Genomic DNA, 26,089 nt, shown 5'->3' on the forward strand with positions numbered 1-26,089 from the left:
GATGACTTAACATTCATGCCTAAGCAATTACCTACCCTAGACTCCTTGTCTGGATGGAACTGCAAGACTCAGTGTGGAATCATTTTAATGGCCATTGCTGACTAAGTATCCAGTTTGGGAGTCTCTGACCAGAAATTCTAACTCTTAGGAGACTACGACAAAATCTCCCTTTCTGGGAATAGAACCATCACGCCAGGTGTCTTTTATGCAACTTTAGCTATTGACTTTAAAAATGTCTGCAACAGGGTAGACCACCACGTTGCCCATGAACATCATTGAGAGGACCTAAAAGCATACTGGAGAATGTAAACGTTCAAATAATTTTCTTCGGTTTCATCATTTCAAGTATTTCTCAGATTTTGAGGTCATCAGGGGAAGGTGTAGGGGAATCAGTGTCCTCATCTTCCAAATCAGCTATGGGGAACTCGGTGGAAGAATTACAATGCTTCCTCATGCATGACATCTTCTTGTGCACCCAGGATGGAAGTGAATCTGAGGAAGAGGAAGAACTTCACCTGGATGTTAAAGTCAGTGAGACAGCAACTGTAGGACTATAGTTCTACTTTTCTACACAAGACTCTGTGAATGGCTGAGCAGACGAACTTCCTGCTGCTTTACTGACACTAAATGAAAAACAACGAAAAAGAAACAAACTGGGTTAAAAAACGAAAAAACCACGGAAACCTTGCTCCAGCTAGGAAAAGGCAGTGATAAAGCTGCTACAAAAACCAAGAAGGAAAAGTTCTTAACGCTAGTTTATTTAATGACGTTTTTGCCTTGCATACAAGCTTGGCTTCTTCAGAGAACATTTAAAATAAATCAAAGTGCAATTTTTATACAATTCAATAAAGGAAGTGATGTCAGTGAAATGTAATTAAAAAACTGATTCTTCATCCTGTCATGTCGGATGGTATAAGTTACTCAAGAAATTGTTTAAAAGCTGGTCTTAAAGTGACAACTTATCATTTGAAAACAAATAAAATGCTTAAAAATAAAAAATGTAAAATATATGTAATATATATACACATAGTACATGAGGGCAGTCTCCGATTGAGATATAAATTCTCATTAAAACGAAACGAAATAATGAAAATATAACAATATGAAATATAATTTAGTATATTTAACTAAAGAATATAAAACCAAAAAGTATAAAATAGGTGTTGGAAATATAAACATAAAATTTAATTAATAAACTACTTTTAAAGACTTTCTTAAAAACTATTAGTCATATTTACATAAATGTCAGTATCAATACAAAACCTCCTAAAGTAGAGAATCAAGAAGGTTAAACTACGTAATTTTTAATTTTTAATTTTTCATTTTTCAGGTTACTTAGTAAATCCAAGAAATTAATTAATTGATCAATTAATAAATTAATTAATTAATCAACGTAAGTAACTTCTTAATTTTAAGACTGGTAGAATGTTGCAACTATCATTTAATCCGGGAGAATGGAAGGCATCCGTTCTAAATTGCCACTCTAATTCCAAGATTTCTAATAATAGAGTAGTCGGTCCCCCTCTAATAGATGGTTTTACTTGGTCAATTGCCATAAAAGAAAAGCTATGCCCTAGATGATCTAATGTATGTTTAGCTAGGGCATTGTTATCATTATGATTATTTATTGCATAAATATGTTCATACATGCGATCGCGTAATCTACGGTCCGTCTTTCCAATATAGAAAGACGGACAGCAATCGCAGAGGGCTATGTAAACCACCGATTTACTTTCACAGTTAAGGGGCTTAGTTATAGTATACTTCTTGCCCCTCACTGTGAATGTTTGACCAGATTTGGTTTTGTAACATCTGTTACAAAAACCACATGGGTACATACCCAATTTTTTGTTGTAAAATTTATTTGTAAGGTCTCTCTGTAATAATTCTTTTAAATTCCTATTTCTTTTAAAGACAAATTTGGGGGAGTATCCAAAGTTCTTAATTAAATGAGGGTTACTTAAGATAAAATCCCAATTCTTCCGAATAAGTGCAACTATTTCACCAGAATCAAAACTAAAACTAGTAACATAACTAAGGGTTGAATCAAAAGTAGATCTTCTATCATCAGTTAAATGAACAGTAGTCAAGGAATCTTTATTAATGTTAGTTAATGAAACATTAATGTGTGAATTATTGTCCAAGTTTGTATTGGACAAAATAGGCTTAAAATGGCCATTAAATCTTTTAACTTTCACCTCGCCTAGTACTTCTTTAATGAGTTTTAATGGGTATTTTCTCTTCAAAAACATATCAGTTAACAAATCACATTCATCGTAAAAGAATTCCAACGTGCTGCACATTCTTGCCGCTCTTACAAATTGTCCTTTGACAACTGCTTTTTTCTGTCTAAATGGATGGTGACTAGAGAAATGCAAGAATGAATTACAGTACGTTGGTTTCCGATGAATCCTTGAAGTAAACACACAAGATTGTAAATCTTTCGATAATTTTACATCCAAATAATCAATATTTGATGTTGAAAAATTGTGGGTAAATTTCAGAAACTCTGAGGTGTTGTTGATGGCGGACATGAAAGTGTCAGCCATAGTACTGTTACCCTCAGATAAAATAAAGATATCGTCTAGATATCTCGTGTAAAATCTAATAGGTGTTACTAACTCAATTGAAGGAAAGAAAATGTTTTTCCCAGTAACTCATATAGAAATTAGCTACTGATGCTCCACAAAGAGAGCCCATGGCTACTCCCTGTTTCTGTAAGAAGTATTTTTTATCAAACAAAAAATAATTCGAGGAAAGTACAATGTCTAATATTTCAGTAATGACGTCTATTTCATTTTTTGGAGCCCCTAGTTCACCCAGTAGGAGGGCTATTCATTCAAGGCATTCCTGGTGGGGGATCGAGGTGTATAAATCAACCACATCAACAGTGAGGAAGTTAACCTCACTGTTGAAGGGTTGAGCTTCAATAGCCTCCAAAAAAGACCAGGAGTCTTTGCAGATCGCTGGAAGAAATGCTGTGTATTTAGACAACAATTTGTCCACCAGCATAGCACAAGAATAAGTCATTGAGGACCTTCCATCTATTAAGGCCCTCATTGGTGGATTTTCCAAATTTTTATGTACCTTTGGTATGCCGAACATAACAGGTATTTTTGGCATTGTCATGTCAATAAAATTGTAGGTGTCCAAATCAATTTTACCTTCCAGAAATAAATCACGAAAGTACCCCCTCATCCTGTTATGTGCTCCTTGAATCTCATTAAGGGACGCTTCGGCATACGCAGATGACTCCAAGATGGAGTACATTTTTCTTGTATAATCAAGTTCATCCAGTATTACTAAGCCCCCCCCCCCTTATCAGGTTTTAAAAGTCTGACTGGTGTATTACAAAGATCATTAAGCATTTGGATTTGTGCTTTTGTGGTGTTAAATTTGTGATGTGAATTCGTTTTCAACCTATCATTAAACAAATGTCTCAAGTCAACTTCACAAGCCTGTTCAAAAAAATGCAACAAGGGATGTAGTGGTGGGTTAAAGACGCTAGGAAGTTTCAATGAGTAAGAAGAATCTAAATTTTCACAATCACTTTTAAAGTACAACTTTAAATTAAGTTTTCTAACAAAGCACTTTAAATTTATCAGTTCTTTTGAAACATCCCCAAACCTACTAGGCACAAAAGTGTACCCATACGCTAATAATTCAATAAGCTCTTCAGGTAAATGGAGGTCCGTGAAGTTATATATTTTGAAGTCACCGTCCTGATTCAAGATGATTTTAGGGGCATGATGGGATGAAAAATTCTCATAGGGGCCAGTAAGTGTTTCTCCTTTATCTATTACGCCAACATTAAAAGTTAGTTCCAGTTCTTTCTCCTGTTCGTGCGTTGTCGCGAATTGCGCTGACCTAAAAAATTGTTATTATTATTATGAGAGTTATTACTGTTATGATTGTTGGCAGTGAGGCCCTTGATTCTATTACTGCGCCTTGGGCCCACGCTGGCATTGTTAAAGGTCTCATCCTCCATGAAGTCGTCATTAATGTCATGTGAGTTGAAGTTAGTTACGTCAAGGTCAAGTGGACAGTTTGTTCCACCTGTGGCCGTATCTTTATGCTCAGAAAACCGTAGCTTGGAGTAGGCATTGTCACCCCGGTATGCTTGTCTGTCTCTCACAAGCTTTTTAGTCTTGTTTTGTTTAAGTTTGACCAACATTGCTTCAATACTGGTTAATGTACGGTCATAGTCCACCTTAAACTTGACGAAATTCTGGTCATCCTTAAGTTGTTTATCTAATAAATCTATTTCAGTTATTAATTGTTGCACCTGAAGCTCATAATGCTTTATTATAAGCTCCAACAATTGTATTCCTTGATTTTGAAACAGTTCCTTTAATTCACTGAAAAATAGTTGATTATTAAGTAAACCTGAAGGTGTAAATGAGTTTCTCAACCCTTTCGGTACCAGTCCCTCATGTATGCATTGCTTAAAATAAGCCGATTCTAGTTGAAGTTTTTTAAGTCTTAAAACTTTACTGTCAAAAAGTTTCAGCTTTTCAGAAATAGTAGTCGCATTAGCACTAGAATTGTCCATATTGGCAGTATTTGCAGTTGTAAAAGAAAATGCATCTGTATTTTGCATCCATGCTGCTATATTTAACAAGTTACTCTCATTAGAAGCATTACCTGTAGTAATAGTCGCACCGCTTACTTGGCCGGCAATAGGATGCTCAACAGGTCCGGAGGAGCGGGTAATGCCAGAAGTGGATGGAATTGAAGCAACATCAACAAAACGAGCAGTTAATCCAAAAGCACCATTACTACCTCCATTGTTTGAAACTTGCGGTGTAACGGGAAGCGGTTGAGCTGCCGGGATAAGAACGTCAGCTGTGGATGCAGAGCTAGCAAGTGATAGAGGCAAATTTCTTGCTTCTAATCCCACGGTTTTCACACTGACATCTCTTCTTTCCACTATGTCTAGTCGAGCTTGAAATCTATCAAGCTTGTCAGACAAAGTTGTTAGCAAAATGGTAATTTTCTAAATAGGATCCGGATGGTCTTCCGGATGCTTATTACCGGTAGAAGTAGAAAAAATGTCCGGAGTGCTGGAGCTGTCAGGTCGTTCCGTGGCCATCAAAAAACCAATGAAAAACAACGAAAAAGAAACAAACTGGGTTAAAAAACGAAAAAACCACGGAAACCTTGCTCCAGCTAGGAAAAGGCAGTGATAAAGCTGCTACAAAAAACAAGAAGGAAAAGTTCTTAATGCTAGTTTATTTAATGACGTTTTTGCCTTGCATACAAGCTTGGCTTCTTCAGAGAACATTTAAAATAAATCAAAGTGCAATTTTTATACAATTCAATAAAGGAAGTGATGTCAGTGAAATGTAATTAAAAAACTGATTCTTCATCCTGTCATGTCGGATGGTATAAGTTACTCAAGAAATTGTTTGTAATACACCAGTCAGACTTTTAAAACCTGATAAGGGGGGGGCTTAGTAATACTGGATGAACTTGATTATACAAGAAAAATGTACTCCATCTTGGAGTCATCTGCGTATGCCGAAGCGTCCCTTAATGAGATTCAAGGAGCACATAACAGGATGAGGGGGTACTTTCGTGATTTATTTCTCGAAGGTAAAATTGATTTGGACACCTACAATTTTATTGACATGACAATGCCAAAAATACCTGTTATGTTCAGCATACCAAAGGTACATAAAAATTTGGAAAATCCACCAATGAGGGCCTTAATAGTTGGAAGGTCCTCAATGACTTATTCTTGTGCTATGCTGGTGGACAAATTGTTGTCTAAATACACAGCATTTCTTCCAGCGATCTGCAAAGACTCCTGGTCTTTTTTGGAGGCTATTGAAGCTCAACCCTTCAACAGTGAGGTTAACTTCCTCACTGTTGATGTGGTTGATTTATACACCTCGATCCCCCACCAGGAATGCCTTGAATGGATAGCCCTCCTACTGGGTGAACTAGGGGCTCCAAAAAATGAAATAGACGTCATTACTGAAATATTAGACATTGTACTTTCCTCGAATTATTTTTTGTTTGATAAAAAATACTTCTTACAGAAACAGGGAGTAGCCATGGGCTCTCCTTGTGGAGCATCAGTAGCTAATTTCTATATGAGTTACTGGGAAAAACATTTCGTCTTTCCTTCAATTGAGTTAGTAACACCTATCAGATTTTACACGAGATATCTAGACGATATCTTTATTTTATTTGAGGGTAACAGTACTATGGCTGACACTTTCATGTCCGCCATCAACAACACCTCAGAGTTTCTGAAATTTACCCACAATTTTTCAACATCAAATATTGATTATTTGGATGTAAAATTATCGAAAGATTTACAATCTTGTGTGTTTACTTCAAGGATTCATCGGAAACCAACGTACTGGAATTCATTCTTGCATTTCTCTAGTCACCATCCATTTAGACAGAAAAAAGCAGTTGTCAAAGGACAATTTGTAAGAGCGGCAAGAATGTGCAGCACGTTGGAATTCTTTTACGATGAATGTGATTTGTTAACTGATATGTTTTTGAAGAGAAAATAACCATTAAAACTCATTAAAGAAGTACTAGGCAAGGTGAAAGTTAAAAGATTTAATGGCCATTTTAAGCCTATTTTGTCCAATACAAACTTGGACAATAATTCACACATTAATGTTTCATTAACTAACATTAATGAAGATTCCTTGACTACTGTTCATTTAACTGATGATAGAAGATCTACTTTTGATTCAACCCTTAGTTATGTTACTAGTTTTAGTTTTGATTCTGGTGAAATAGTTGCACTTATTCGGAAGAATTGGGATTTTATCTTAAGTAACCCTCATTTAATTAAGAACTTTGGATACTCCCCCAAATTTGTCTTTAAAAGAAATAGGAATTTAAAAGAATTATTACAGAGAGACCTTACAAATAAATTTTACAACAAAAAATTGGGTATGTACCCATGTGGTTTTTGTAACAGATGTTACAAAACCAAATTTGGTCAAACATTCACAGTGAGGGGCAAGAAGTATACTATAACTAAGCCCCTTAACTGTGAAAGTAAATCGGTGGTTTACATAGCCCTCTGCGATTGCTGTCCGTCTTTCTATATTGGAAAGAAGGACCGTAGATTACGCGATCGCATGTATGAGCATATTTATGCAATAAATAATCATAATGATAACAATGCCCTAGCTAAACATACATTAGATCATCTAGGGCATAGCTTTTCTTTTATGGCAATTGACCAAGTAAAACCATCTATTAGAGGGGGACAGACTACTCTATTATTAGAAATCTTGGAATTAGAGTGGCAATTTAGAACGGATGCCTTCCATTCTCCCGGATTAAATGATAGTTGCAACATTCTACCAGTCTTAAAATTAAGAAGTTACTTACGTTGATTAATTAATTAATTTATTAATTGATCAATTAATTAATTTCTTGGATTTACTAAGTAACCTGAAAAATTAAAAATTAAAAATTACGTAGTTTAACCTTCTTGATTCTCTACTTTAGGAGGTTTTGTATTGATACTGACATTTATGTAAATATGACTAATAGTTTTTAAGAAAGTCTTTAAAAGTAGTTTATTAATTAAATTTTATGTTTATATTTCCAACACCTATTTTATACTTTTTGGTTTTATATTCTTTAGTTAAATATACTAAATTATATTTCATATTGTTATATTTTCATTATTTCGTTTCGTTTTAATGAGAATTTATATCTTAATCGGAGACTGCCCTCATGTACTATGTGTATATATATTACATATATTTTACATTTTTTATTTTTAAGCATTATATTTGTTTTCAAATGATAAGTTGTCACTTTAAGACCAGCTTTTAAACAATTTCTTGAGTAACTTATACCATCCGACATGACAGGATGAAGAATCAGTTTTTTAATTACATTTCACTGACATCACTTCCTTTATTGAATTGTATAAAAGTTGCACTTTGATTTATTTTAAATGTTCTCTGAAGAAGCCAAGCTTGTATGCAAGGCGAAAACGTCATTAAATAAACTAGCGTTAAGAACTTTTCCTTCTTGGTTTTTGTAGCAGCTTTATCACTGCCTTTTCCTAGCTGGAGCAAGGTTTCCGTGGTTTTTTGTTTTTTAACCCCCTTTTTGTACTGACACTAAATGCACGAAGAGGAATGCCACAGTAAAGAGGATACCGAGACAACGTAGACATTCATATCAGTACTGACATCAACCTCAAGACACCACCAGACAAAACTCCAGACATCTGAGCAAAAGTGTTAGACATAAGTGCTAACAATGACACTAAATCTTCAAAGCTGAAGACCATGCAAAGGACTAAATCGGTCTGTGTCAGCATCAACTTCCATCTTGGTGGTGAGCCCTTCAATATCATCAATTTCTGAAGTGTTCAGTCAGGATCAAATGTCACCAATACATGGCTGGCCACAACAAGAGTGTTGCTGATGCCATGGCATCAACCTTCAGAGAGTCAGAGACAGAAAAATGGGTGCCAAAAGCAAAAGAACTAGTGATCAGAGCTGGACGTAAATGCACACAAACGTACTTAAAGGCCCTCTATCCTCAACTCAGAACCTGGGTGTTAAAACGGAATCAATAAGACAAACGGTCTCAGCAAATTTCGCACATCAAAATCAGGCTACAGTGCCAATGCACATGCCTCTGCTTCTATGTTGTCAGTATTAAGATCGCCACAATAAACTGAACTTCTTTGTTATCAGAAAAGTCTCTGGAAAAGTCCACAATTTTGGATAGTTTAGTACCTTCATAGAAAAGGAACAGGATGCATTAACATCCTTGCCTAAACAATTACCCATCCTATACTCCTTGTCTGGAGGGGGAACTGCAAGACTGAGTGTGGAAATCTTTTTAATGGCCATTGCTGACAAAGTATCAAAGCTGACTTGGGAGCCATTGAGCTGGAAAAAAGTCTACATACAGACAAGGTAGGTCTCTCTCTTATTCTAAATTTGACAAGAAAGGAGGGTTTCTTCACCATCTGATAAGGCACATTTTTAATGGGAGATTCCACAGTTTCAATAGTGACATCAGACATATGAGAAGAAATGCAAAGCCTTAAAAAAATTTAACTACTCTGCAAGAATGTTTAAAGTGCTAAGCCAAAGCCAAAGTGGTCAGTCTCAAACACCACGTCAAAGGTTTCGACAAAGACGGAGATTCAACCAGACAAAAAACTAAAGATTATTTATGCAAATGATGTCACAACCTTTTTCTACATCTAAAAGCAGATGAAGAAAATTCTAAGCAAATGTTAAACTTCAAGGGAATATGCAACTACCATACATGAATAACATATTTGCTGTCAATTCCCTTGAGAAAGTTTTTTCTCCAGAGGGTCATCTACAAAATTCTGACTCAGACAGGGGTACCTATGAAAACCTCACTCCATCACGGTAAAGAAGGCAGCCAAAAAATATAAAAATAAAACTGAAAAATTTTTCATCAGCAAGAAAGCACTGGCAGATCTCCCTGGATAAGGAAAGCCAACTGTGGAAAAATATACTATAATAAATTCAGCTTCACACAACCATGCAATAAAACCAATTCAATGAAACAACTGAACAATGCTTAATGTAATAAGGTTTTGTTCTTTCAAATAGAAAGCTAAGACAGCCTATGAATTGGTAAATTGTAAGAAAAATAAAACGCCACATGTATTAAGACAGCCCTAAGCCTATAACTGAAAGAAAAAAAAAACCCTGACAGGTAAAATGAAGAAAATAAATCAAGTAAAACCTTTTCTAAAGAGAAAACAATTAGAAATACCAGGGGAAAGTAATATTTGCTGAAAATATTGCAGCCTGAGATTTTTAATATTAAAAACACTAGCCTTGTCTCAGCACTTGAAGTAGAAACAGACGTGGAAAGACAGCAGGACAGGTACATTATAAGAACGCAGCAAGGGGAAAGTACGGATTGCCTTTAGGTCTTAATGATCGCAACCTTAATCCTAGGAGAGTTACAAAGGACGGTTTCATTCCTGTTGGATTTGGATATTTCATGCAAAGACTTAAATATGTAACTAGTTGTACAGATAATCAATCCTCAAAAAGCTTGACAAAGATTAACCAACAAACACAGATGAGGAGCTAACAAACAAAAAAAAAAACATGACGGATAAAACCTTTAAATATAGGCATGTACTAGATGGAAAGATACCATTACACCCCAGGTAGATGCCTTTTTTGTAGACAAACATACAAAGGAAGTTTTTCTCAAATACATATGTAGCATTTCTGCCATTAAACCAGACAAACATTTCCCATCAGCATAACAGCATACGTTTATAGTCTATGATGCTAAATACCACAAGCAGAGCAGAGTTGAGAAATGATCATAGACTATTCCATGGACCAACCAACATGGACAGTGTGAACTGAATAGAAGCAGGCAACTCTCCAAAGGCAAGGGGAGAAGTATGCAGTATGTTTGAATTCTTGGCAACAGGCTGCCCATAACTAGAAATTGGTGATGAGGTACCTAGTCAAATAAATGTGGAGAGGAAGCAGGGAAGCTAAGATGAGCAAGAAGGAATGAGTATATAAAAGAAGGAATTTTTTATGTATAAAATACTTGCTGAGCAGGTGCTAACTGCCAATGCAAGAATAATCCTGTTCCCCTTTTCTAAGTAAGCAGATCAAGGTGTTACAAATGTTTTATCCTGAATAGAAAGAGCCCACCAGGACAAGGTTACATCAGGCTGAACAGTAACATTGATGACATGAAATGAATCAAGCAATAACAAATACTGCACATGTTTAAGAATATCAAAATTATAAAAATGTAAATATTCCTGTGTCCATTCATGCTAATATACCTACCTCATTGTTAATGATCGTCCAGCCTGAAGATCCTTCACTATCACTGGAATTAGCGGACATCTTTTAAGCACCTACAAATTTAACATACAGAGATTCATTAATTGGTCCTTCCAGATATGATCTCAGAGCAACTTTAAGACATGATCACAGCTTTAAAGGAACAATACAATACAATACAATACAATACATTAAAAACATTATGCAGTAGTCAATAGTATACTGGTTTATTAGCATGTAAACTTTCAAAAACAAATTATCCCTTTTTTAGCATTTAAAAACCTGCAGGGCAAAACGGGCAGTTAGAGCTACAGGTGCATCCTTGCTAGATGTGGCTATAGTCAGGAACATTTAAGATGCCATATGACACCAATCACAATAAGAAATCATAAAGTCATACACAGCTACACAAATACCCACAAACTTACTGCACATGAAAATATTTTCAAGGGAAAGTACAGCACCTACCATAAATGTAGATGTTCGAGTGTTCACCCTGCTGCAGTCATCACACTTATGTTATCCTGCCGTCAGGCGGTCCTGCAGTCGGCCAGAGTTCCAAAGTCTTGGTCCAGTGTCTGTTGCTGTCGCTTCCTCCCTGATGTCTGTGCGCCAGGGGTATATAAGAGGTTTCCAATGCCATTTTCTTCAGTTTTTCTTGCCCCAGATGTCAGGTGCCACCAATAGGTAGGCAATACATATTGCTATATAAAAATATACAAGTAAAAATAAAACAAAACTTTCAGTCACAAGCAAATACACCACAGAGGTTGTACAGGATAGAAAGGTATGGATAAGTCCAGCTAGTTCAGAGGGGATGGAGGGAGGGTAACCTGGACTGCAGCAGGGTGAACTCTCGAACATCTACATTTATGGTAGGTACAAAACTGTACTATGTTCATCGTGTTACCTTGCTGCAGTCATCACCTTGGGTAGAATCACAAAGCTAAGGATGGATGGTGGAGTTAAACAGAGTTAGAAGAAGCTAGTAGGCCCTGCAAAACTGCAGTGGCAAAGCCAGCTCTAGTCTTAGAATATAGGGGTAAGTGATCGTGTTTGGTGAAGGTGTGCACTGAACTCGAAGTTGCAGCTTCCAGAATATCCTTGGTTGGCACCCCCCTGAGAAAGGCTGCTGATGTAGCTGTAGCCCTGGTGGAATGGGGCCTAATGCTAGCAGGTACCGGTTTCCCATGATGCGTGTAGCAGAAAAGTATGCAATGTCCTATCCATTTTGAAATGGTCTGTTTTGAGGTAGCTTTTCCTTGTGATCCTGCAGCATAGGCTACAAAGAGCTGGTCAGAGTTTCTGAAAGCCTTAGTTTTATCCAAGTAGTAACGTAATTGTCTGTGAATGTCCAAAGAGTGCAGGAGTCTTTCTCCTTTGTTGTGAGGACTTGGGAAAAAGGTGGGTAAATGAATGGTTTGGTTTAGGGCCACACTGGATACCACCTTTGGCATAAAGGAAGGGTTAGTTCATAGAGAGACTCTGTCTTGATGAAAAATGAGGAAAGGCTCCACTGCCATTAGGGCCTGTAGCTCTGAGACTCTTCTAGCTGAAGTTATTGCTAGCAGCAGGGCAGTTTTCCATGAAAGAAACTTTAAATCAGCTGAGAAAGCTGGTTCAAAGGGCGGCAGTGTAAGATTTTCCACAACAAAGTTGAGATCCCAAGTAGGTGTTGGTGCTCTCCTGGGCGGTCTTATGTTCTTAGCCCCTCTGAGGTACTGTCTTAGGAGTGGATGTGAAAATAAAGGAGAATCCGTGTTGTAATGAGCTGAAATTGCTGAGGCGTGGATCTTAATAGATGAAAAGGAAAGTCCTTTGTGCAACATCTCAGTTAAATATTGTAGAATCTGAGGAATGTTTGGATCAAGGTGATTTTGGCCTTTAGCCTGGTTCCAGGCGCAAAATCTTTTCCATTTGTCTGAATAGGTTTTCCTGGTGCTGGGCCTCCTGGCCTCCAGAATGACATCCACAACAGCTTTGGATAGAGGTGTTGGTGGATTGTTTAGGTAATTTGCCATGCAGCCAGGTTTAGAGTCTTGAGCTGGCTGTGTAGAATTTGATTGTCTCACTGGGTGAGCAGGTGAGGAATTTGTGGTAAAATCCATGGTGGGCCGTGGGCCATGTTCTTTAGAATTGGACACCAGTGTTGGCGTGGCCAGTCTGGTGCAATGAGAATCATTTGTGGCCTCTCTAATCTGACTTTCAGCAGCACCTTTGCTAGAAGAGGCAGTGGAGGAAAGGCATACACTGTTGATGTTTTCCAACTGAATGAAAGGGCGTCTATTTTCCAAGCTTGTGGGTGGAATGTCCTTGTACAAAATTTTTGAAGTTGGTAGTTTTGGGGATTGGCAAACAGATCTATGTCTGGGCGTCCCCATTTTTGAGTTATCATTGCAAATACTTGTGGATCCAGTTTCCACTCGTGGGGATCCATGATATTTCTGATTAGGTAGTCTGCCAATGTGTTTTTCTTTCCTGGCAAGAATTGTGCTTGTAGTTGAACTTGGTAAGACAGTGCTGTGTTCCACAAAGTCATTGCTTGCCTGCATAGAGGGTAGGAATGTGTGCCCCCTTGCTTGTTGATGTACCACATTACTGTGGGATTGTCCGTCTTTATTATTAGCTGTCCTGGGTGTAAGAGGTCCTTGAAAGCTGTTAGGGCATTCTGTACTGCTAGCATTTCCTTTTGATTGATATGCAGATGCCTTTGATCTGTAGTCCATTTGCCCTGAATGCACTGTCCTGCCATGTGTGCCCCCCAGGCATAGTCCGATGCATCTGTTGTCACAGTTTGCCTGGCTGTGGGTAATTTGAAAGGCTGACCCTTGTTGAGGTGACATGCCTGTGGCCACCACAGAAACTCCTGTTGAAGGCAGGGAATGAGTGGTATCATTGTTTCCAAGCTGTGGCAGTGCTGAGTCCATATGCTTTTCAGGTACCATTGTAATTTCCTCATATGCAGTTTTGCAAATGGTATTAGTAGTATGCAAGATGCCATGAATCCCAAGGCCTGCAGAATTTTTCTTGCCGGGAGTTGGGTCTTTGTTGCCATTATTTTGTAGTATTGAGTCAGCTGTTGTTGCTTGACTGGCGTGAGATAAGCCATCTGGGCCATTGTATTCAAGTTGGCACCCAGGAATATTATGTTTTGTGAGGGCACTAGTTTTGATTTCTTTTCGTTTACTGTGTACCCCAGGCAACTTAGAAGGTGTCTGACAAATGCCAGATGTTTTAAAAGAATGTCCTTGCTTTCTGCTTGAATAAGGCAGTCGTCCAGGTATGGGTATATTTGAATTCCTCTTTGTCTGCAGTGCGCAATTACTGGTGCCAGGCATTTTGTGAAGACCCTGGGCGCAGTAGATAAGCCAAAGGGCAGTGCAGAGAATTGATAATGGGTTGAACCTGCAATGAAGCGGAGGTATCTTCTGCAATTTTGTCTGATAGGGACATGCAGGTTATGCCTCCTTGAGATCCAACGTTACTAGCCAAGCCTTCTTGCCCAGCATGGGAAGAAGCTGCTGTAGTGTAAGCATCTTGAATTTTGGTACTTGCAGATAGGTGTTCAGAATTGAAAGATCCAGAATGGGTCTCCATGCTTTGTCCTTTCTAGGGACTAGAAAGAGTCTTGAGTAAAATCCTTGTCCTTGCTCCTGTGTAGGTACCTGTTGAATGGCTCTCATGTCCATGAGAGCTGTAATTTGTTTTTGTGCCTCTGCCCATTGATTTAGTGGCAGGTTTGGCATTCCTTTTATCCTTGGCAAGTTATGAAAGTGGAATCTGTATCCTTGTGAGACAATGTTTAGGACCCATTTGTCTTTTGTGATGATGTGCCAGATGTCTGCAAAAAGTGCTAATTTTCCTCCCAAGGGAGCTGCCAAGAGAGATTTGCTTGGTGGTTGGAGGATTGAGTCATTGTGTTCGTCTTCTGCTAGCTTGGGGCCTGTCTTCAACTCCAATCTGGGTTGTGGCACCCCATTGGCGAGATTTCTAAGGGCCTTGTGACTGACCTCTGCCCCTTGGGCGTCTGTATTTGCCCCTCTGTGGTCTGTCAGAAGCTGGAAAGGACCAGTTTTTTGTTGGCCAATTTCTGCTGAAACAAGGGGGTTGTACCTGTAAAAAATCCTTGACCGTCTGCATAGACTTTTCCTTGTCCTCCATTTTCTTTAAAACCTCTTCTGCTTTGACACCAAATAAGACATCCTGCTGTAAAGGTGCATCCAATAATTTTGCTTTAACATGATCAGGTAGGGTTTGTTCTTTTAACCAAGCATGTCTGCATATGCCTCTCCTCTCTCTTTCTTTTTTGTAATGAGTATTATATATTTAGATATTGTGTTTTTTGTATATATTAGTTTTTATATCTTCTCTTGTGTTTTTTTGTGTGTGTGTATTGTCGTGGTTTTTTCTCCCCGGGCCTCCACTGAAAACGGGCTTTCGGGCCCAGTGGACTTCCCCGGTTATCAAACTGGAAATAAATAAATAAATGACAGACCCAGTAACCGCTGCTCTACAGGAAGCTTCCAATGAATCAAATTCACATTGTAAAGTATGTTTGCCCACCTGTTCAGCTGCATGCAACAGATCTTGCATTTCCTTGAAATCAGCCTGTTCAGAATGTGTGCTCAGTTTTTGTTTTAATTGAGACATTAGGAATTGCTGATATTTCAGCATATGAAACTGACAATTTAATGCTCTCATACCCAGAGTAGCTGAGGTGTATATCTTCTTTCCCCATCTATCTAGGGCTCTGGAATCCCTTTCAGAGGGGACAGGATTTTTAGCCATAGAAGCTTTAGCCCCTTTGGGACCCTGGGAAATTGTTTCTGGGTCAGCCAGAGGGCTTTTATAAAGGAATTTGTGTGTGTCAGGTACTCTGTAGCATCTGTCTGGTTTGGCTGGAGCAGGAGGTAGGGAGTCTGAATTTAGACTAGACTATTAAGTAAACATCATCCACAATATGTAAAACTGGAGGGATAACAAGTGGTCTGTGCTGGGGTAATAAAAGAAACTCTCGGAGCCTTTTCTTAGAATCAGAGTAGTCCTGGCCTTCCCAGTAGAAATGTTCCCTCATGGTATGTAAAGTTTCCCCAAAGGAGTAGTCTTCAGGGGGAGATGCTGAGGGAATACAGTCTTCAGCATCAGAATCTTCATAAGGGGGAAAAGTGTAATCCTGTTCCTCAGAAGAATCTGAGGAAATAGAAACATGGTCAGAGGAAGCATAGTCCTCCTCTTGTCTTGGCCTTTTATCAGGAGGGGGATAGGAACCCCTGATTAAGGAAATCAAATCTTCAGCCATCTTAAGCATCTGTTTCTTAGGCATGGGGCCTTGAACAGGAGACTGATGTATAGTCTTTTTTGGTTTTAATGGAGTTTTTAGCTTAGCATAAGATTTAATGGTGAGTGTAGGTCTGAAGACACCTTCTGAAACTGAAGGCATTTCTACTGCACCGGGATCACCTTCTGCTCCGGTGTCGGAAGGGCCTAATGAAGATGGTTGCGACGGCTTAGCACACTCAGCTTGAGAATCCGAAGTTGTCTGGGGTTCCATTTCCGCGGTCGTCAGGGGCTGCGTAGGCGCCTCACTGAAAACCGGAGAACCGGCGACAGGCCCAGCAGAGGCCTCAGTGTCTGGCTTGGTTCTAGGCTGCCTGTCCTTATCCTTGCGTTTTTTATGCATGCCAGTCGTCAGCTGCTCCGACGGCATGATATAATTAAATTTCCTACCAAAGTAATGTCGTGCAAAGTCAAAACGGCGTTTGACAGTTTGTTTATTAAACCTAGCACAAAACCGACAACCTGTGACGTGGTCTGGGCCTAGGCAAGGAATACAATAAGAATGGAAGTCTTTATGAGGTATTTGCTTCCCACAAGAAATGCAATTGTTAACTTTTTCTGACATCGGACTGAGGCAAGAAAAGGTTCCCCAACGGGGTACTTAGCTTTATTGAAGACTTCGGACTGAAATTCGATTCTAAAATCTCAGGTGTCGGCCGACCGGCACTTGCGAACTGCTTCTGCTTCGGGCACTGCGCGGCAAGAAAGACAGAAGAAAATGGCGTTGAATGCCTCTTATATACCCCTGGCACACCGACGTCAGGGAGGAAGCGACAGCAACAGACGCCGGACCAAGACTTTGGAACTCTGGCCGACTGCGGGACCACCTGACGGCAGGATAACCCAAGTGTGATGACTGCAGCAGGGTAACACGATGAACATCTGCAAACATAAAATTATAAATACAATAGCCCTTTTTTCCCAAAAACTGAATGAGGAAATGTAATTTTTTCATTAAAATCAGCCTGTTTATTAGTATGACATAAACGTTCATTTTTATGCAAGTCTTAAAGGGAAAAAGACTTCCTTGGTTTTGCAGCAGTGTTCACATGACTCATGAAATAAGCCTGACTGTTGCAAAACTTTATTTCAAGTCTTTCTGCATTTACGTTTCGCACTGTTTACCTAATAACTAAATGTGTTGCTACATCAGCAGCTAAAGAACAAAAGATGACCATCTGATATCATTAACAAGAAAATAAATTACCTTCTATATTACAAAATATTTGCACCATTTTCAAGTAAAAAATGCCACTACAGTACCTTGCTCCATGGTGCACAGGGGATAAAGCTCAAGACTACCAAAGTTAGAGTGGCCACTCACATGATAGAAAAGCCAGTTTGGGGGAGGAAGGGGAAGAGCAGAAGAGGCAACAGGTGTCTGGTCAGTGACTACAAGGCAGGCTACCAAGTGCTGGGCAGCAAGGGAGCCAGAGCTTGGTGCTTCATGCAGTAATGTGAAACATATTATGATGGCACTAACATGTTAGGGTTCCTCGTCCATCAACACACAAAATCCCACTGTGTCTACAATAAGATATACCTCAAAAGGATTGTATCTTAGTACAGGGTGATACATGAACAATCTCTCCCTGAAGAGGGACAGCCCACCTGCCAAGAGTGATACAGCAACATTCTGCTCCTTCCAAAAGGACAGTACAAAATGGGTTCAGAGGACAAAGAGCAAACATCAGTGGTGGAGTCAAGGCAAAAAAAAAAAAAAAATATCCCACACATGACTTCGGAGTACTGTATTTTAACTACAAGTTCAGACAGACAACATGCATGAAGTTAAGTATGAAATGGATAAACGCCAGGTATCAGATGACCAGCACTCAATTGTTTGTGTCCTTCGTCTTTTTCCCTGTTAGGGGTCGCCACAGTGGAACTCCGGTCCGCTAATGATTGGCAGTAGATATTTACGTGCTGGCTTGCTGGGCCTAACGCACAACCTTCAACGAAGGAACGCCCATTCACGCATGTCGCCACACAGAAGACGCTCTGAGAATCAAACGGGCAACGTCTAACTGTGAGGCGACAACGCTACTGCAGCACCACCACCGCAGTGAAGGCACAAAAACTTAAAATGTCCATTTACCAAATAAAGTTCTGAGATCAGGCTATGTTTCCATGAGGTCAGTTTGACAAGATCTCAAAAAGTTACCTGCCTGTGTAGCAAAAGCACCTGGTGGTCCCTCTTCAAGCCAGGACCATCAAGCCCTGGCTGACTCAAGGGACATCTTAAGGGTACAGTCCTTGGTGCAAAGTGTTACCATAGAGATATGATAATGAACTACTCCCCTGTATCCAGACAGTTGCAGGAATGCTCCCTCCAAATGGGCAAGAAGTGACACTTTAAAAACAAGAAATAAATAAATAGCTTTATTAAACAACTATGTCAGCACAGGAATGAAGAAAGGAGATTTTACTAAAGGAGATTACTGCAAATAGGGATATAGAAAATATGAATGAGGGGGCCAGAATTTACTGGAGGAAATTAGCAAAAGAACCAAGATATCGGGAGCAAGTAACTCAGGAGGGAAATGAAACACAATAGGACGAGTGTAAGCATAAATTTGGACTGACTGTTAGAGATGGTCTTCCCTATCTGATAACTGACTAAAGGCAAATAGAAAGGGATACAAGAATGCTAAGTTAAAGATAAGGTCTGGTAGATTTTTTAGGTAAGTCTGGAACAGAGTATGCTGTTAAAAAGTGATAACCAGTAGGGTGTATAAAACACTGCATAAATGCAAGACTCAAATCACAAGAAGTTAGAAAAGACGGTGAAGAGAAAAGGGACAGGCGATTTGCAAAGCGATAATGGGAATAAACCTGTAAGGTTGCAGAGTATGCAACAAAGTCTGGAAGGTTCAGGATTTCTGCACGGAACAGTCTGCACTGGTATTTTTACACCCCAAGTACACTTCAGAGAATTCTTCCTCAGGAAGAAGGCAAAGGCTAGAACTGTGACAGGGAAGACATACTAAACTGGGAACATGCATTTTGGGAATGTAAGGAGCTGGCAGATTTCAAATATTCCCTACATAGTACTTTCATGAACATGCTGGTGTGGTGGAAATATTGCTGTAACTAAGGGAATTATCATAAGATCTGCACTGCCTACGCATAGTACGACCTTAAGTTTAATTCTGTTGGCTGCCAAAAAAAAACAAGGATTAGAAAATGGAAATTAAAATCTAAAACAACTGTATTTGAAGCATTGGATATTATGATGGAGATAAAAGAAGTGGAGATGGGATGTTTAAAAAAAGAGGAGCACATTTCATAGAAAGAAATGGAATTTGTAGAATATGACCAGCTAATTTTTCAGGAGGAGAAGTGAGATTTAAGCTGGAATTAAGCAGTTTTATTTAATGCTGGCATGAATGAAAAGTATTAAAAAGAAAACATACGTATATTGCATGATAACAAAGGAAACTTAATACATTAACATTAATTACACTTGTATTTTCTTTTCTAGTAATGTATGCCAAGTCACATTACCATTTAAAATGTGATGATTTAATAAGGGCATTTTAAAACTTAAGAAAAGAAACTGACCTTCAGAATAAAGTGAAGCTTGAAAGGTTGTATGCTGGGAATCCTTGTCAAAAACATGTAACTATTTAATTATCATCAAACTGACCCAATCACAACTGTTGGAAGTACAGACAGCTTTAGCTACTCAGATGTGTTACCTGTTACAGGAAACAAAGAGGAGGAGCTGCTTATGTTTACAGCATTGAAAGCCATAAAAATAATTAATACTGCCAGCTTGACACAGTGTCCCTCTTGATGGACTCTAAAAGCTGTTAAACGCTTCAGTCTGTTGGTGGCCACTATGCATGCTGTACCAAGAGAATAAGCCATTACAGCTCTTGGCATGCACCTCCTGACATCAGAGAGGTGCATAATAAGGATGACTTTCACTGATTTTGGAGCATAATCAGCATATTCCATACATCAGCCTGCACATCAGCAGAACAAGTGCACAACTCTCTGCATGGGAAACGAAGAAAATAAAGCTAAGGATACCAGGAAAGCAAATCTCAGTCATGATTCTCAGTATGGCATGCCCCCAATTAGCTCCTACAGATTTCAGAGTATGTACCCCTTCATTATTTTCTACCCTGTGCAATAACATTTGGCAAAAAAAAAAAAAATGAACCAAGATTAAACTGGGGAAATTAAATCAGAGGTTGTCAACCCTTTTTAAACCCTGCATCTTCAGTGAAAAGTTAAATACATCCAATACTTGTGCTCTAGTTTTACAAGGAAAATGATACACTCACCACGTCTTAAAACAGAAACCAGGTTTTAGGTAAACTAACCATTTTTCAACACCGTTCATGTTAGTAACTTAGAATTTAGTGGGATTCATTTATAGATTTCACAAGGCAGAGTCAAGTCCACAGGCCATAATTACTTTGCTAATAATCACCCTCACAGAGTACCTCCTAAGCTAGCAGTACAACCCAAAAAGTCTGGACAAAGATGAATTTTGGATGTCCATTCAAAGTTTCCCTTAAAGGAAGCAAGGGCATCAACACTATTTAATATGCAACAGAAGATTTCCGAGAGAGAGAGAGTGGGGGAACACAGAGTAATAAATCCATCTATCCTGGGTGGCTTTATTTGTTGATTAAAGACTCAAGCCTTTAGTTTGAATGTTTAAGAAGCCAATTGTTTTGTGAAGGTGTAAGAAATTACAGAGGGCTGAGCCCTTCAACAGCAAAAAATGTGACACAATTAATCACACTGGAGTCTAACAGACAGCTGCAAACCTGTCTTGATACCAGAGAATATTTAGTCCAGTAATCTTTTTCAGTTAGGAACCTCTGGGCTCTTTCCAGTTGCATGATGTATTTGGATTGATATATACTAAAAGGGCATTACATTCTACAGTTAGTTTGATCAAGGCAGAGTAGGCAAGAATGACAACTTTTTTGACCTGGACGAAACATCTTTAGTCATGAAGTGGATGGGAGAGAAAAGCCACAAAGGTGCCTACCTTCACCTCCAGCCTCAGTGCATCCAGACTGCTGATTAAAAAAGTAGAAACACATGATGGGGTAAGTAGTAAAAAAAGTAATACTGCGCAGCAAGCTTCTATGAGGCATAATCCCAACAGATGACAATACAGACTTACAAGTCTACAAATGTGGGTGCCATAATGCCTGTTGAATGCAAAAAATTGTTACTGCACTTATGGCACATTTTTTTCAACGACACCACATGTATGAGCTACACCTATGGCAGACCTCCTTTCAAGGTAGTTCCAAGAGCTTTTGCAAAATGGCACCAGCCTGCTACAATGGCATTCCACAGGAAACAGAAAGCTCTGGTGACCTATTAACATTTATAAAGGTTCTCACATCTCATCTAGTCGAATTACACAGATGTTCATTATTTAAAGACAGTAGCAGGCATGCCCATTCTTTGGCTACAGTAATCATTTGCCTAAAAATCCTGTATCTATTCATCAGCATCCCACAGATTCTACAGTCTGCATACTGAAAGTACCTATGTACAGTGGATATAAAAATTTTACACACCCCTGTTAAAATGTCAGGTTTTTGTGATATAAAAAATGAGACCACAATAAATCATTTCAAAACTTTTCCCACCTTTAATGAGACCTATAACCTGTACAATTCAATTGAAAAACAAACAAATATGTTAGGGTGAAAAATATAAAAAACGTACAATAAGCTGGTTGTATAAGTGTGCACACCCTTAAACTAATACTTTGTTGTGGGTGTGCACCCTTAAACTAATACTTTGTTGAAGCACCTTTTGATTTAATTACAGCATTCAGTCTTCTTGGGTTGGAGTCTATCAATCAGCATGGTACATCTTGACTTGGCAATATTTGCCCACTCTTCCTTGCAAAAGCTCTCAAAATCGGTCAGATTGCGAGGGCATCTCTTGTGCACAGCCCTCTTCAGGTAACCCCACAGATTTTCTATTGGATTTAAGTCTGGGCTCTGGCTGGGCCATTCCAAAACTTAAATTTTCTTCTGGTGAAGCCATTCTTTTGTTGATTTGGATGTATGCTTGGGGGCCACTGTCGTGTTGAAAGGTGAAATTCCTCTTCATCTTCAGCTTTCTAGCAGAAGCCTGAAGGTTTGGGGCCAAAATTGACTGGTATTTGGAACTGTTCATAATTCCCTCCACCAGCTGAAGAAAAGCAACCCCAAAGCATGATACTGCCACCACTATGCTTCACCATGGGGATGATGTTCTTTTGGTGATGTGAAGTTATTAATTAATGTTTGTATCTATATGAACAATGGAGCAGAATACCTCGGAGGGGGCAGCTTTAATAAACAATTTAATTTTCTCTGCTCACCCACACAAAAACTAACACACTAAATCCTGTACAAGAAATGGTTTGGCAGTATCTGTTGAATTCACTGCACAAAGCCACTTGCTCAGCACGTACTTCATGTTATTTCTAGAATGAATGTCATACACTGACGCCTACAGTAATAATGAAAAACAACAGTACACAGCAGTGACATCATTCACTCACAAGTCAAAAGAGAGTTTCTGTATGTTTAGACAAATATTATACCACACAGCAATATGCTTGGTACGGGGGAGCTTGCAGTCATGAATATACAAACGTATAAACTGTAAATAATATAAATAAGACATATCTGTGAGAAAGATGTGTGTTTCAGATGATCCCCATGCTCTGAAAAAGGCTTCCCAATAAATGTGAAGCAGAGTCCATCCCCAACACTATTTAAGCGTAACCTTGACCAATGGATGGGAAACGGGAAATTCACAATAGGTCTTGCCCCCATGTATCCAATAGACAGAGGCAGGCAGTAATGCTCAAACTTGCATACCCCCTCCTACTATACGCCAAGATATACAGGGACACAAATGGGTCGGACTGTGAGACTAGGCTTATAAAGGCTCTGGTAGTCATTAGCCTACTGTATACCAATGAACCTATAAACTACTGCTGGAGGAACGTAAAGCTGCTTTCTGTATACAATGCTGTTTTTTTTTTTGTGTGTGCAGCTGGAAGGATGCCACTTGCATGGGAAACCGATGCAGTTCAGATAAAAACAATAACTACTCTTCCTCCTTGCTATGATCATATTTGTTTAGTACGAGAATTCAGCTGACAAAAATAGTTTTTTCACCTCCAGTGTTTACTATTAGATCATATGGCATTATTAGCCCCTACAACATGACTACATCTTGGTTTCATATTTTAAAATCAGTTACCTTTATGTACCACCCTGTCATGACACTACCTGTTTAACTAGGCTATTCACATTATATAGCAGGCAGATAGCATCAGGAGTAAATGTTAGACTAAACCTCTGTTATCGTAACTAAGCAATGCATACTAGAACACAGCCTTAAGTGACCCAATATACTGCTGACTGAAAACTGCTGATATATTCTTCTGTAATACATCTTTAACTACTGCTGGGACCACCTCTATCCAAATCTTAGATGCATTTACAGTCTTAGTATATTTTTTTAAATAAATCTCAGGAACAATATGCTAAACTATTTGGAAAATGAATCAATTACTTATGAGGATGTAAATAAATTCCTGTTTATTGGAATTTGCAGAAGTAATAACAGTAACAAATGCAAACCGATCTGAAAAAATATATATTATATTCACACAAATACACAATCACAAATACAAATATTCTAAAACAAACAAAGCCTAAAGCAGAAAAGGTTTTGAAAGTATAACATAATGAAATAATACTGAGAAAGATCTAATCAAAATCTTTTATAAGCTATGATTGTCTACAAAACAACTGCTTAAGAGGGTAATAAGACAGTTGATGAAATCTGTTTCAATGAAAACTGAAAGGAGATGTGCGGAAATTCAACTACCTGAGCTGCAATTCCTAACTACTACAGAAAGGTTGCTGTGCTGACATAGTACAGGTGCTTACCATCAAAAGTGCCATATTGCGGATACGACTTTCAAATGAGTTTTATCAAGAGTGGACTTTTAGTGACGGAGATAATAGGCTGACCAGTTCTCTACAGGGGAGGTGCAGGTGGACTTGCCCAGAGCATAAACCGTTTGCTGCATTTAATTTTTTATGATTTGTTAAATTTTAAAATGTGAGTAGGACATTTTTTCACAGTCGAATGTTAAAATAGCCCTCTCTGCAAGCTTAACAAAAAAGTACATACACACTGTGTTTGAGGTTTTACCAATCACACATACCTGATTTGCTAAACTGCTCCTACAATACTCAAGAGAGTATAGTTCATAAAATGTGTCGGTGCATTATAGATTTGCTCTCTACAGAATCAAATGGGGAGAAAAGCATTTCAGAATACACTTTTTTGACCACAAGGTGAACATGTTTTTAAAAGACTTTTGGAGACCCCTGCTGTATCACCAAAACAGATAATAATAAAAATTCAAATAACTAAACAAAAACAAACTGAGGAACTTTAAGCAATGCAATGTGATTTATTTGAAAATAAATGAATAAAAGGTATAATTGTTTTGTAAGCACAGTCAAAAAAATACTGCAGTATATAAAACTATTTTGCAAACCACTTTGGAGAGAAACATCTCTCTTTCAAGACTGAAAAAATATAGAAGTAACAGTAAGAAACTTCAACCAGTGGGTAGCGCTCAAACAATGAACTTTGCAGACTATATGAATGGATAGGTGGGTGTGACAATGACAGGTGTTGCCAGCTATGCCAGGAGAAGTAGGGTGGTGGATGTGTAACACATGCCTGCATAGTTAGCTAGAGTTTTGTGAAGAATTAGGTCATTTGCATATCAAAATGATTTGTACAGCTGCTGCAATGAAAATCTATTTGTAAAGTTGCTTGTGTTAAAAATGTACCAACAGTGGGTCTTGATTGTACAGTAACTGATTAAATGTATGTTTATGTATATAGGATACTAGAAAAGAAGAGGTTAATCTCAGTCCAGCAAACTTTGAAAAATAGTTTGAAATTAAATTACCTGGTAGGCCATAAAGATTGTATCCTACAGTTCTGACTGCAGCCACAGACAAAATATCTGGAAAAACAAGGACTAGGAATCCAGCTGTATTGTCTCTAGCATGGAACTAATTGCTACCCTGGGTGGAAGTGCTGAAATAGCTTTATGGCTTCCAGATGCTATAACACATCTCAGCAAAGCTCTACCTGTGTGTACGGTAACAAATGTGCGAGATTCTGATTCAGCTTCTAGCCAGGGGGTAGTATGAGAACCAGAAGTCATATGACCAAATGTATGTGATGTCATTCTGTAATCCATCACCGAAATGACGTTTTTTAATACTAGATGAGACTGAAGTCTCAGAGCACTGTTTTTGTAACCTGACAAAGAAGGACCCCTCACCTACTTCATTTTGCCTTGCTCTAGTAAGTGACCAGGGAATAGTAATTCTTTGGATCCATCAGGAAAATATAGTGAGATTAGTTAAATTCTGTTTTTCTGCATCTGTGTGAATCTATTAGTTAGTTAGTGTTTTTTTTTTTTTTTTTTTTTAATAAAGATTTCCTGTGATTGAAACTCTGGTGTCCTTTTATTATTTACTATTTACAATATTTAAGTTTTTCATTGTTCCTGGTCCTTTAGAGAATATTTTTGGTAACTCTGTGGCCACTCTTTAAAGCCTTACTGCATTGACCAAATGCTACCATTGCTATTAATATTAATTTCACTCAGTATAATTGGGTACCTTTGTAAGAGCCTTAGAGTAGCTGGCTTTGGAGAGTCTGGTGGCAGAAACTACCTTAAAGTCTGGGCAGAGGGACACATCTAGTAAATCTATACTAGCTTTTCCCCAAGTGGGTGTGAGGGTGTATGTTTGTGCAAATCAAATGTCTAAGTCTCCAAGAGTGTGTGTGTCAGCTGCTTGGAGCAGAGACATGAAGCACTGATTTCACAGAGAGGGTGCTGGAGG

At 38.5% G+C, this 26,089-nt stretch overlaps 1 protein-coding gene across 4 annotated transcripts in view; it reads right to left on the reverse strand.

The window, feature by feature from the left end:
* CCPG1 (cell cycle progression 1) overlaps positions 1-26,089 on the reverse strand; it is a 1,059,961-nt gene that overhangs the window by 758,284 nt on the left and 275,588 nt on the right. For all 4 annotated transcript variants that reach the window (XM_044078956.1, XM_044078958.1, XM_044078957.1 and 1 more), the window contains exon 2: positions 10,821-10,891. In XM_044078956.1, the coding sequence (XP_043934891.1) occupies positions 10,821-10,880 (60 nt within the window). In that variant the 5' untranslated portion in view covers positions 10,881-10,891. The remainder of the gene's footprint in view (positions 1-10,820; positions 10,892-26,089) is intronic.

This window comes from Protopterus annectens, chromosome 7.part1, assembly GCF_019279795.1.
Source record: "Protopterus annectens isolate FY-2018-M chromosome 7.part1, PAN1.0, whole genome shotgun sequence".
In the NCBI taxonomy this organism is placed as follows: Eukaryota; Metazoa; Chordata; order Ceratodontiformes; family Protopteridae; genus Protopterus; species Protopterus annectens.